General features: G+C 40.5%; 1 protein-coding gene across 1 annotated transcript in view; it reads right to left on the bottom strand.

Annotated features, from left to right (window-relative positions):
• The window catches only part of SBNO1 (strawberry notch homolog 1), a gene marked incomplete in the record, with an annotated part of 3,303,179 nt that overhangs the window by 733,093 nt on the left and 2,556,739 nt on the right, over positions 1-13,347 (bottom strand). Inside the window, 2 exon segments of the mRNA XM_044068578.1 lie at positions 1,461-1,555; positions 1,651-1,797. Coding sequence (XP_043924513.1) covers positions 1,461-1,555; positions 1,651-1,797 — 242 coding nt within the window.

The raw sequence follows: 13,347 nt of genomic DNA, 5'->3' as shown, positions 1-13,347 counted from the left end.
AGTCAGTTTTGGCGTGGTGTCGGTAGAGGCCGCGGACCTCGAGTGTCGGTCCTTGTCTTTGCGTTTTTTAGACAAAACCGGTGTCGGCGTATCCGATGACATGGTATAGTTAAATGCTTTCCCAAAAAAATGCTGGGCGAACCCCGCCCGACACTTAATAGTGCTTTTGTTGAATGTAGCACAACAGTGACAGACCGAGACGTCGTGGTCTGGGCCTAAACAAGGTATACAGAGGGAATGGAAATCCTTATGCGGTATTTGCTTCCCACAAGAAATACAATTATTAACTTTGTCTGACATCGGTCTGAGGCAAGAAAAGTTTCCCCAACGGGGTACTTGAAGACTTCGGTTTTCCAAATTTTTCGTAATCTCAGGAGCTGGCCGACCGGCACTTGCGAACTGCTTCTGCTTCGGGCACCGGGCGGCAAGAAAGACTGAAGAACATGGCGTCGGCTGGTTCTTTTATACCCCTGTCGCACTGACGTTAGGGAGGAGGCGACGACAGCCGACGCCGGACCTAGACTTTGGAATTCGGCCGACCGAGGACCCGCCTGACGGCAGGAGAACCCATCTGTTATGACTGCAGCTGTATGGACGATGAACATCTGTGATAATAAAATTAGAGAGAGATTGTGAGAAATGTGCAGTGCAGGCACTTAACTACAAAAGTCAAAATGCAGCAAGTGAATGGACAGTGAATTCAATAGCAAGAAGAAAAGTAATTAACTATAAATGCAGTTCCACATCAACTTGTTCTACTTACCAGCATTTGTTTATCCTTTATAAATAAAGAAAAAAAAATTTCAAAAATCCTGGAATACTATTGCAATTAACTTGCGATAGACTATGACCATGTCTTTATAGGAAGACCAAGCAGTCCTATTTTTTTTTTTTTTTTTTTGAAGTGGTAAAATCTTTAATGACCATAATAATCTGCATTACTTGTAATTACAGCTACAATTAATGCAGTAAACTGTTAATGTTATTTTTGTTCATATATTAGCAATAACATGACAGTAACAAAATAAAATAACTAGAGGTTATATACTAAACTGAAAAAAAACTGCAAAAGTTGTCAAGCTGCTGATTATGGACTAGGATGCTGCATCACTTCCTTACAGATGGTCAGGAAGGCTGCACTTTATAGGGACCCAAGTGGTGTCCTGACAACAGAAAAAACAACATGAATATCAAGCGAGAGATCACTTAAATGGGAAAACAGGAGCAACTGGGCAGTGTATTCTTGTAAACTGTACCTCTGTCACATACTACTTGCATCCTAGTTAACATAAGGTTGAAGGCTTGCCCTGTAGTAAAACCTGTTTCATGGAAAGAAAGCCAAAAAGCTATAGCAAGGTGAGACTGGGTGGTTGACAGTATAGCCTGATAAAGGACAAATACGGCACAAGAAAAATCAAAAATACACTGCTTTTGCAGTAAATGATGTTCACTGTACTTACAGTATACAATTCTACATGTCCCGAGGTAGAATATCCTGGAGTCAAGAATTTTTTCACGTCATTTTTTTTTACTTTTTCATCGCCAGATCCCAGATCTTAAACAGGTAACAAAAATTAAAGAGCATTAAATAGCTGATAACGTGAAAAACTGAATACAATTCTACATTTCAAAGCAACAAGATCATCTTACCTAAAATACCCATGTCATATTTTCCATTCTTTTTTGCATTCTGAATAACAGCATTCAAAGTGTCAGAAAAATACTGAAACAAGGCATTCTGCTGGTGTACTTCCATACCCAGAATTCGATTCAGAAATTTTCCAATATTATTATAATCTAAAAAGAAAAAGTTCAGTAATACTGTGACAAAAACATCGCAAAACACAAGACAAGAAAACAGCATATATACGCTTTGAATGGATTGCAAAAATAGCAGAGTTGAATAATACTAGACATCAAAATCAATTACAAAAGTGTGTGAAAACCATTACAAACAAAACCAAAGCTCAGCGTGACAAAATCAAATCCCTATTAGCCTCCCTACAAACACCTCAGCATGGACATACTACTTCCCAAAACATAAGAGAACTAGTACCCAGTTGTTGCACATAACTTAAAGATGTCAACATGAATGCTAAGTTTCACTTTCGAGCAGAATCTTGCTATACTAATTCACATCTGAGTGAATTTAACTGGCCACACTTTAGTACTCTGATCTGGTGAAATACAGTTGTGTAAGCTAATAAAAGCAGATGCCCCCAAGAGGGCCTTAACCAAACTAATGATTGGTGCCAGAAGCATGGCCTCAAACTGAATGCCAAGAAATGCATCATTATTCCCTTTGGGGAAAATTGTGTCCTCACCAATGATTACATTAACAACAATGCACTAAGCATGCAATTAGTTGTGAGGGACTTGGGCACCCAGGTTGATAGCAACCTGACTTTTGATCACCATGTTGGCTCCATTGTACAGAAGGCTTTCTACATGGCCCACCTCATAAGTAAGGGTATTTCATCCAGGAAGGAGGAGATTATAACATCTGTATACTCCTCCCTTATCAGACCAATTATCGAGCACAGTGCCGCCTTCTGCATGTACCTTGCCAAGCACATGCAGCAGCTGGAAAGACCACAGAGGTTCCTGACCAGGAAAATCCAAGGTCTCAAACACCTATCCTATACAGACAGGCTAAATGCCCTGTCCCTCTACTCAAGTCTTGTACAGACTGCTCAGAGGTGACCTGTTTCTGGCATACAAGGCTGCCTCAGACTCAGCCTTGATGGAGCTGCTGCATATCCTTAGGTCAAACTCCACTCGCGCAACCCGCACGCAAAGTCTCAACCTGGTCTGTGACATTAACAGAACTCACTTTAAAACGTATTAAACCAAATAACTGATAAAAATAAAAATAATAAACTCTGTGATGAACCAAACTGTGCTTCAATGCAGAAATTCAGTAAAAATCCAGCAAGCGCTTTCGTCTTTTCATACACAAGACTTCTTCAGACTGAATTAAAACCTCTCACTTCATTCATTAAATACTAAAATATGTCATCACATGACATTCCCAATTAATGTCTTAACCCTTTCTTTCTCAAATAGGCTACAAACTCTTTTCTGTTGTTTAGTCCAGGGGGATAGCAGGCATTCAACTTAACCTGCCATGTATATTCCCAACCATCCCAACTCCTCCTCAGCATTCAACTTGATCTCATAGTCAGCAATATTTCCCAAAACCAAAAATTTAAAATTGATTTTACAACCCCTCATTTTATAATGTTTACCTAAAGCATTAGCTTCATTGCCAGTTTCCACAGCTCTTTTATGTTCATACATTCTTTTGAACAGCTACCTACTAGTACGGTCAACATAGAATGTATTGCAAGACTGACATACAATTAGATAAACAAACTTTGATTTGCATGTGTAAACCTTGTTGACATATATATTTACATCATTAATAACAATTTCACTGACTCCTTCATAAATTAAATCACAGAAATTGCATGCCAAACATTTTTCCATCCTGCCTCTTGTACTAAAAGACCTGAGATTCAAACTGCTTTGGAAAAAGTTTTTAAAACTCTTTCCCTTTTTTGTACAGAAAGCGTGGACCATTACCAACTGCTTCTAGTACTTCTTCACTGCTCTTCAAAATTTTCCAATTTGTTCTGATAATCAGTTTGATGGCTTCCGAATCTACACTATTCGATATTTGCATAGCAGTTCCAAAGTCATTATTAATATTTTTCTTAGAAAAAACTTCTATATTATCTCTAGTTCTTTTGACTTCACTAAGTTTACTTCTCACAAATTCATTTGAATAGCCTCTAGCTACAAATTTGTTAGATATAGCTTTGATCTCTAATAAAATCAGCATCATCTAAAGTAAGTTGATGTGCCCTCATCAATTGACCCTTGACAATAATTTCTTTCATATATCTGGGATGCATGCTTGAAAAGTGTAAATATGCATTGTTTTGCACATTTTTATTAATTTTAGTAGCTAACTTGCCATTTTCTTTATACACTACTACATCCAAGTATGAAATACTTTTATCATTCAAAACTGAAATAAATTTCAAATATGTACAAACCCTGTTTATATAAAGCAAGAAAGATTCAAGGGACTCCAACCCCCCTCTCCAAACAATAAACAAATCATCTACAAAGAGTTTGTAACAAAGTATATTGTTTTTGAATGTATCAATCAAAATATGTCTTTTCTCCCAACCACTCATGAAAATGTTGGCATAACTGGGTGCCATCGCTGCACCCATTGCTACTCCATTTTTTTATGGAAAAAATCATCTTTAAACTTGACGTACTTGTAGCTCAAAATAACATCTAATATTTCCATAAGTAAACTAGTAGTATAATTGGAAAACAAACCTGAACTCATAAGCTCTAATCTCACTGTTTCCATTCCTTCATTGGGAATAACTGTATATAAAGACTTCACATCTAAAGTGACTAAAATGTCTGACTCAATAACATTCACTTTTTTGATGTGTCCAATAAAATCAAAGGTGTCCTTAATATAAGCACTACATCTGACCGCTACCTTTTGTAAATGTTTGTCTACAAAAATAGAAATGGCTTTAGTTTTGGTCCCTTCACTTGCTACTATAGGCCTGAACATAGGGTCTTCCAGATCTTTATGCATTTTAGCCAGGCCAAAAATTCTACTAAATTTAGGAGCTGCATTCGAAATATATTTCTTAGTATCCTCTGTGATCCTTCCTGTATAAAACCATTCCTCAATTAAGGAATCAATAAAGCAATATGATTTTTTTAAAAGCAGAAAAACTAACTTTTTCATAGAATTCATCATCAGCCAACATGTGATACATTTTCATATCATAATAATCTCTATCTAGTACTACCAAAGCATTTCCTTTATCTGCTTTGCTAACAAGAATTTTATCATCATTAACTAAATCAAAAAACAGCTTGTACTCGTTTGCAGACATATCATGATATTTGAAACTACTTTTGTTATTCAACAATTCAATAATTTCAAGCTCAGTCATACTAAGAAACATTTCCAATTCCTTTCTCAAAGGAGAATTAAAAGTACTTGGGTCTACTGAACTCTTTACTTGCATTGTTGTTACTATTTTTAAACAAAACTTTGAAATTCAGTTTCCTGACAAAATCTCTCAGCTCATTCAGCACATCACACTTGTTCGCTCTAGTAGACGGAACAAAATTCCAACCCCTAACTCAGAATGTCAAGTCTTGGCATCCAAAAGTTTGGATGATAAATTGACAATTAAGTAACTGCTAGAATCAAAAGTACCTAAAAAAAACAGTTATTTCTTCCATTGCTTCCACACCTTCTTAGACTGATTGTTGTAATTCCCTGTGATAGATGATGTTACTTCTGCCCAAGTCCTTTGGCCATTCGGCCCTTTCTGATAAACCTGCACCTTCTGTGCTTGCTGTCCCTACTGAAAATTTTGTGAAGGCATAGGACAAGCTTGTGCATTGGAAATCACCACTTCATTTTGTTGCCCACGCTGCGCTAGATGTTCCGAGGGTCTTGGCCCTTCCTCGTCTCCACTTGCAGTCAATGCTGCCTCATTTTCGATTCTCAAGTGTGTTGCATCAGCCGCTACGTCAGTGCGCCCTGTTATTACTCTAATATAAGCGTTCCCTTCCTCATATTCTTTAAGGTCGCGATGAAACTTTTTAATTTTCCGTTTGGACAAAAGGTAGTTTTCTTTTGCTAATTTGTCTTGAATAAGACTAAATTTGGCAACAAAATTGTCAGCAGTCAACTGATCTTTAAGAGAAAAGAAACTAGAATTTATTTTATTAGTCAATTGTTCAATTTTTATTTTATTGAACTCAGACAGCATTTCAACATATTGTAATCCCACACCTTTTGGTTTAATTCGACCCATCTGTCAATAAAGTCTTTTGGTAAATCGTTCCCATTCTGCATTTTTGTAATTCTGAAGCCCTTTGGAACCCTCTTAACACGCAAACAGTTATCAAAATAAGCAACATCCCACTGTAGACGCTTTAACTTTACGAGATCTTTTTCTAGATCTTTAAATAGTTCATAAGCATCAAAAGAATAAATGTTACTGGTGCCTTCATTGCTTAGAGTCATAAAAAACATCACCTGGAGGGGCTAAACAGTTTGACAACAGCTCATTAGTTCTTTTTGGTAACTGTCCATGCCTTGTTGATCCAACATTCAGCAAGCCTTCCTGATTTAACATCAGCGACCCACTTGGGCCATCATGAAGAGTACATCCAGTTGGAATAGTCAAAAAACTAGAACCTGCTTGGCTCATCTTGAAACATAACAAAAATAAATCGAATAAAAAGAAGTTTTTTCTAAGAAAAATATTAATAATGACTTTGGAACTGCTATGCAAATATCGAATAGTGTAGATTCGGAAGCCATCAAACAGATTATCAGAACAAATTGGAAAATTTTTAAGAGCAGTGAAGAAGTACTAGAAGCAGTTTGTAATGGTCCACGCTTTCTGTACAAAAAGGGAAAGAGTTTTAAAAACTTTTTCCAAAGCAGTTTGAATCTCAGGTCTTTTAGTACAAGAGGCAGGATGGAAAAATGTTTGGCATGCAATTTCTGTGATTTAATTTATGAAGGAGTCAGTGAAATTGTTATTAATGATGTAAAAATATGTCAACAAGGTTTACACATGCAAATCAAAATTTGTTGTTTATCTAATTGTATGTCAGTCTTGCAATGCATTCTATGTTGGCCGTACTAGTAGGGAGCTGTTCAAAAGAATGTATGAACATAAAAGAGCTGTGGAAACCGGCAATAAAGCTAATGCTTTAGGTAAACATTATAAAATGACGGGTTGCAAAATCAATTTTAAATTTTTGGTTTTGGGAAATATTGCTGACTATGAGATCAAGATGAATGCTGAGGAGGAGTTGGGATGGTTGGAATATACATGGCAGGTTAAGTTGAATGCCTGCTATCCCCCTAGGCTAAACAACAGGGAAGATTTTGTAGTCTATTTGAGAAAGAAAGGGTTACGACATTAATTGGGAATGTCATGTGATGACATCTTTTAGTATTTAATGAATGAAGTGAGAGGTTTTAATTCAGTCTGAATTCGTCTTGTGTATGAAAAGACGAAAGCGCTTACTGGAATTTTACTGAATTTTTGGATTAAAGCACAGTTTGGTTTATCACAGTTTATTATTTTTATTTTTACATTAACAGAACTTGTTGGCAGGATAGATTTATGTCCTCACGACTCCCCCATCTGTGGAACAGACTTCTCCTCCATGTCAAGCAGAGTACCTCACTAGCCCACTTTAAGAGGAACCTGGACGACTAGATGAGAAACAGAAAATATACCCCTGGGATCCCACCTGTGTCCCTACTGGACAGGGAAAACAGGTGCTGACTTTGTGGATCATCAGTGAAATTCGTGGCTAGGCTTATAAGGGTTTCCCGGCCAATAGCCTAGTATCGTCCTAAGAACCTATGTTCAAGTAGATCACCACAGCAGTAGAAGAATCCTTGATTCATGGTGTTTGCCAAAAATGGAAGCCTGACTTTCCATCTTACTGGCTTCTGTTTGCAAAGCCACTGAAGACCTACTTTAATTTTTTAGGTCTAAGCAGGGCAGTACTGATGCAGACCCTAAAAGGAAGGCTGCACTGATGATGGATGTATGCAAGGAGTACACAAACAGGCCCCTTGGCTCCTAGGGATCTACAAGACAGGAAAGGAAACCAGGGGAAGCGGGTGGGAAGCTCATACTGCACCATTGGCCTTCTTGAACATCTCCCTTTATTGTGAGTTGCTCACACAACTATATGACATTCATCACAAGAATGATCTCTGAAGCTATACTCATTGTCCAGAGAACAGTATTATAGCAATAAAATGTAACTTTTGCAGTGCAGGCTAGAGAATGCATGAAGAACAGCAGTGTAGACGTTTCCTCCTCTTTAGCACAAAAACAGAAAAAAAAATGAATGAGACTGCATCACAAATAACCTAGGTTGAATTTTATTTTTAAAAAAGACAGCAGTCAGTTATGGCCACTGTTATTGTAGAGTGCAATCTAATCAGTATAACTAGCATTTTAATGCTGAACTCAATACAAAACCCAGATGTAGCCAACTACTTGGAAAACATCTGCTAGAGAACCAGTTTACCCATTTTGCCTGGCTTAAAACAAATGAATGGCTGATGTCTTGTCTTGATGTACCTGGAACAAGCAAAGTAGTACTTCAGCAGCCAATGAACATCCAATATATGCAGAATTTTTTTTCTCCAGTATTCTGAGGGTTATAGAATACAATACAAATACATCAGTGTTGCAATATTGTTAATATCCGGAAATTTCCTGGCAAAGGTCCCATTCATCAAGCCATCCTTCTAGAGCTCATGGTCCTTTCCCTACTAATACATATGTACTTGCCTCCCACAGACGAGGTTTGATCCTGACCTCCAGCCAATGCCTGTTTGGAGTTTGCATGTTCTCCCTGTGTCTCTGTGGGGTTCCTCCCACCTCTCATTGTAGTAGTGCAAATGTTTTCATCTCAAACTCACCACTTAATGGTGCTGTGGGCAGCAGTACAGACTCTACATGATGCCCTATAGGGGAAAGAGTTTTACAGACAACCCGCTTTGGGCATCTACTGTGGTGTGCAGTACCTTCAAGATAGTATACGGATCACAGATTGTGTGCAGTGGCAGGGCTAGCCACTCATCAGTGCAAAATATGGCTCTAGGTGATTTGGTCATGTTGACTAATGCTGCCAAAATGGGCAGAGGTAGTTTAGGACCCGACCTACACCAGGGACCCATGCTAATGGTGGGAGGGGTGTATGTGCCCATACTGGTCAGTGTGTGTCCTCCATAAACCCCAGTAGCCCTGGGACAATAAATTAAATGGCCAGCCAGTTACCTGGAATAGTTCTTTTGAACGAAAGCTGGATATAAAAGCAATCAACCTGCCAAACTGAGAATTGCTACAGTTAACGTAGATTCACTGAAAGGAAGCAGCTTGGAAGTGAATGACATGATGATACGGAGGAGGCTGGACATCCTATGTATCCAAGAGACAAGATGGAAGGGCAGTGTAGCGAAGCCACTTGGCTTGGCATCCAGAGTCTAGTAATCAAAGAGGGGGACAGGCTAGAAATGGTGTGGAAATTGTGTTGACAGAGGCTACAGAAGGCAGTGAGGGATATCATCAGAATTAGTGACAAACTCATGGCAATCAGACTCCAGTGTAATGATAGGGCAGCATTCATAATCTCAGCCTATGCCCCACAGCAGGGTTGTGATAGGGAGGAAACAGTGCATTTCAGACAGCAGTTGCAGGGCCTACTAGATAAAGCAGGACAACAGGAAAGTACAGTTGCGTACACTTACCATAAATGTAGATGTTTAAGTGTATTCACTTGTTGCAGTCATTACATTTGGGTTATCTGCCTGCAGGTAAGCCCTCAGCCAGCCTGAATAGCAGAGTCTTGGATTCCTGCATTGGATGCTGTCCCTTCTTCCATGACATCAGGTCGTCAAAGGCATAAAACATGCAGCCGACACCATTACATCAGTTTTTCTTGCCGCAGATGTCAGGTGCCCCCATAATGGGAAGCAATTATATGTTATGTTACACCTTCAACAAAAAGCAAATACACCAGAAAGTTCAAATACACCAAACAAGAAGGAAAGGTAAAGCCAAGAGAAGTCAGGGGGCTGGAGGGAGGGTAATCAGGACTGCAACAGTGAATATACTCAAACATCTACATTTATGGTAAGTGTACACAACTGTACTATGTCCTTCGTGTTTCACTGTTGCAGTCATTACATTTGGGTAGATTCCCAAAGCTAAGGAAGGGAGGAGGAAGTTAGAGAGCATTAGGACCAGCTATTAAGCCCTGAAATACTGCAGTGGCAAAACCAGCTCTGGATTTAGAAAAAATAAGCATGTGGTAATGCTTGGTGAAGGTATGAACAGAGCTCCAGGTAGCAGCTTCTAGGATGTCCTCGGTAGGGACCCCTCTGAGAAAGGCTGTAGAGGTAGATGCAGCCCTGGTGGAATGTGATCTTATCCCCTGTGGGGTAGGTTTTCCGTGGTGCTTATAGCAGAAATGAATGCAATGGGCTATTCATTTAAAAATAGTTTGCTTTAAAATGGCCCTCCCCTCTGCAGCAAAGCCAACTAGTAGCTGTTCAGATTTTCTGAGACGCTTAGTCCTGTCCAAATAAAATCTAAGTTGTCTGTGCACGTCCAAAGAGTGCAGAATTCGTTCTCCTTTGTTTTGTGGATTAGTATTGGAAAGCTCAAGGAATTAGCCAGGCTGCAAGGTTCAGGGTTTGAAGCTGAGGGTGCAGAATCCGGCCTGCCTGCTGGGGCAGCAGGGAAGGTGTCTGAGGTAGGTGCTATGGATTCAGCAGTATCATGCTGCGCAAGAGGGGGTACCAGTGCTGGCGAGGCCAGTCTGGTGCAGTAAGAAATGTCCTTGGTTTGTCCTGTTTGATCTTGAGCAGAATCTTCGAGAGGAGAGGCAGAGGGGGAAAGACATAAATTGAGAGACTTTATCAGGTGAAGGACAGGGCATCCACTTTCCAAGCTTGACTGTGGGGAGTCCTTGTGCAGAATTTGTCCAACTGGTAGTTCTGGGGGAGGTAAACAGGTCCATCTCTGGAGTCCCCCATTTGTTCCTCAAGAGGTTGAAAATTTTTGGTTCCAATTTCCATTCGTGTGGGTCCATGAGATTTCTGCTTAAGTGGTTTGCCAGTGAATTTAGCTTGCCTGACAGGAATTGAGCTTGCAGGTGCACTTGGTAGCTCAGTGCTGTGTTCCACAGAGCCATGGCTAGTCTGCAGAGAGGGTATGAGTGGGTTCTCCCCTGCTTGTTTATGTACCACATAACTGTGGTGTCTGTCTTTACCAATAATTGTCCTGGAAGGATGTGGTCCTTGAAGGCTGTCTGGGAATTCTGTACAGCTAAAATCTCTTTTTGGTTGATATGCAGGTGCATCTGACTCGGGTTCCATTTGCCCTGAATGCACTGCCCTGCTAAGTGAGCTCCCCAGTCTGATGAGTCTGTAGTCAGGGTTTGGGTGGCAGGGGGTAGACTGAAAGGGAGCCCCTTGTTGAGGTGGCAGGCCTCTGCCCACCAAAGGAACTCTGTCTTTATACAAGGAATGATAGGAATCATTGACTCCAGGTCCTGAGAATGTTGACACCACCGGCTTTTTAGATACCATTGTAGTTTCCTCATATGCAGTCTTGCATAAGGAATTAGTAGAATGCAAGAGGCCATGAACCCCAGGACTTGCAAAATTTTCCTTGCTGATAGCTGGGTCTTTGTGGCCAGTAGTTTGAAGTAGGCTATCAAACTTGTTTCTCTGGCATGAGGTAAGCCATCTGGGAAGTTGTGTTCAAGCTTGCTCCCTGGAATACAATCTGTTGGCAGAGTATCAGGTGAGACTTCTTTTCGTTTATGGTGTACCCCAGTGAGGTTAGAAGTTTCTTTACGAATGCCAGATGTTTTAATAGCATGCCCTGGCTTTCTGCCCGAATTAGAGAATCGTCCAGGTATGGGTATATTTGAATATTTCTCTGCCTGCAAAATGCAAGGGCTGAAGCTAGACAATGTGAATACCCTGGGGGCAGTAGATAAGCCAAAGGGAAGTGCAGAGAACTGATGGTGCATGGAGCCTGCTCTGAAGCATAGGTATTTCCTGCAAGATTCCCTTACTGGAATGTGCAGGAAAGCTTCCTTTAAGTCTAAGGTTGCCAACCAGGCATCTTCGCCTAGCATAGGAAGCAGCTGTTGAAGTGTTAGCATTTTGAATTTTGGGATTACCAAAAAGGTGTTTAGAATAGAGAGGGGTCCAGGGCAGGATGCCAGGAGCGGTCTTTTCCAGGTACCAGGAAAAGTCTTGAATAAATATTTGTCCCCTTTCTTCTGCTGGGACAGGTTGAATAGCCCTGATACTTAGGAGAGAGAGAACCTGCTTTTGAGCCTCGGCCCACTTATTTGGGGTAGGTCTGGCCAACCCTTTGGGGTTGTAAGGTGTGGAAGTGGAATCTGTATCCTTGGAAAATTATATTTAAAACCCATTTGTCCTGGGTAATGAGTTCCTATTTTTTTGCATGCAGGGCAACCTTTCCTCCTAAGGGAGCAGGCAGCTGAGCAGGGCTTGGAAGAGTTAAGGTTACGTAATTGTGACATTTTTCGATAGGGGGGTGTCTTACTACTTCCAGCTTTGGAAGTGGGAGCCCCCCACTGCTTAAGCCTGTGTGTAGCCTGAGACTGCAACCTAGGTGGTCTGCTGTTCCTGGGTTTGGACGGAGAAGGCCTGGAAGAGACTGGAAAGGAACAATTCTTAGAATGCCAATGCCTACTAAATCTGGGAGGCTGTACTTGCAGGAAATCTTTAACAGTTTGCATAGATTTAGCTTCTTCCTCCATCTTTTTAAGTACTACTTCTGCTTTGGTGCCAAACAGGCAGTCTTGGTTTAAGGGAGCATCCAGTAATTTAGCTTTAACATGATCCGGCAAACTTTGCTCCTTAAGTCAAGCATGCCTTATAAGAACAGACCCAGTTACAGCAGCCCTGCAAGATGCCTCTAAAGAGTCAAAACCACATTGCAAAGTATGTTTACCAACTTGTTCAGGAGAATGCATTAAATCATGTAATTCTTTATGTTCAGCATAGTCAGGAAGCAACATAATTTTCTGTTTAAGTAGTCTCACAATATGCTGCTGATATTTTAACATACGAAACTGGCAATTTAAGGCCCTAATGGCCAAAGTAGCAGAAGTGTATATACCTTCTTACCCCATCTGTCCAAGGCCCTGGAATCTCTATCAGAGGAGGTAGGGTTTTTGGCAGCAGCAGCCTTAATGCCCTTTGGTCCTTGGGAAATGGTCTCTGGATCCGCAGTAGGATTCTTGAAGAGGAACTTGAGAGAGTCAGGTACTCAGTAATAACCTGTCAGGTTTTCTGGGAGCTGCAGGTAAAGTGTCTGGGGCCAGGCTAGATTCCAAGAAGGCATCATCTACAATGTCCAGGATAGGAGGGATAGCTAAAGGCCTGTGTTGAGGGAAGAGTAAGAATTCCCTAAGCCTCTTTTTGGAGTCAGAGTAATCCTGGCTTTCCCAGCGGAAGTGTGCAAGGTTTCACCAAAACAAACATCTTCTTGAGGGGAAGACGACGGAATGGAATCCTCTACATCAGAATCCTCATAGGAAGATAAGGGCAAATCCTGGTAATCAGAAAGAACAGAAATTTCAGAATCCTGATCAGAAAAATCAGAAGGAAAATCAGTTCTAGGTCTCTTAGAGGGGGAAGGCTGGCTTCCCCTAATTAAAGTAATAAGGTCTTCAACCATTCTAAGCATTTTTTTA

Source organism: Protopterus annectens, chromosome 4.part0, assembly GCF_019279795.1.
Source record: "Protopterus annectens isolate FY-2018-M chromosome 4.part0, PAN1.0, whole genome shotgun sequence".
NCBI classification, from domain to species: Eukaryota; Metazoa; Chordata; order Ceratodontiformes; family Protopteridae; genus Protopterus; species Protopterus annectens.
The sequence above is the reverse complement of the archived record's forward strand: the minus strand, read 5'-3'. Positions and strand labels throughout refer to the sequence as shown.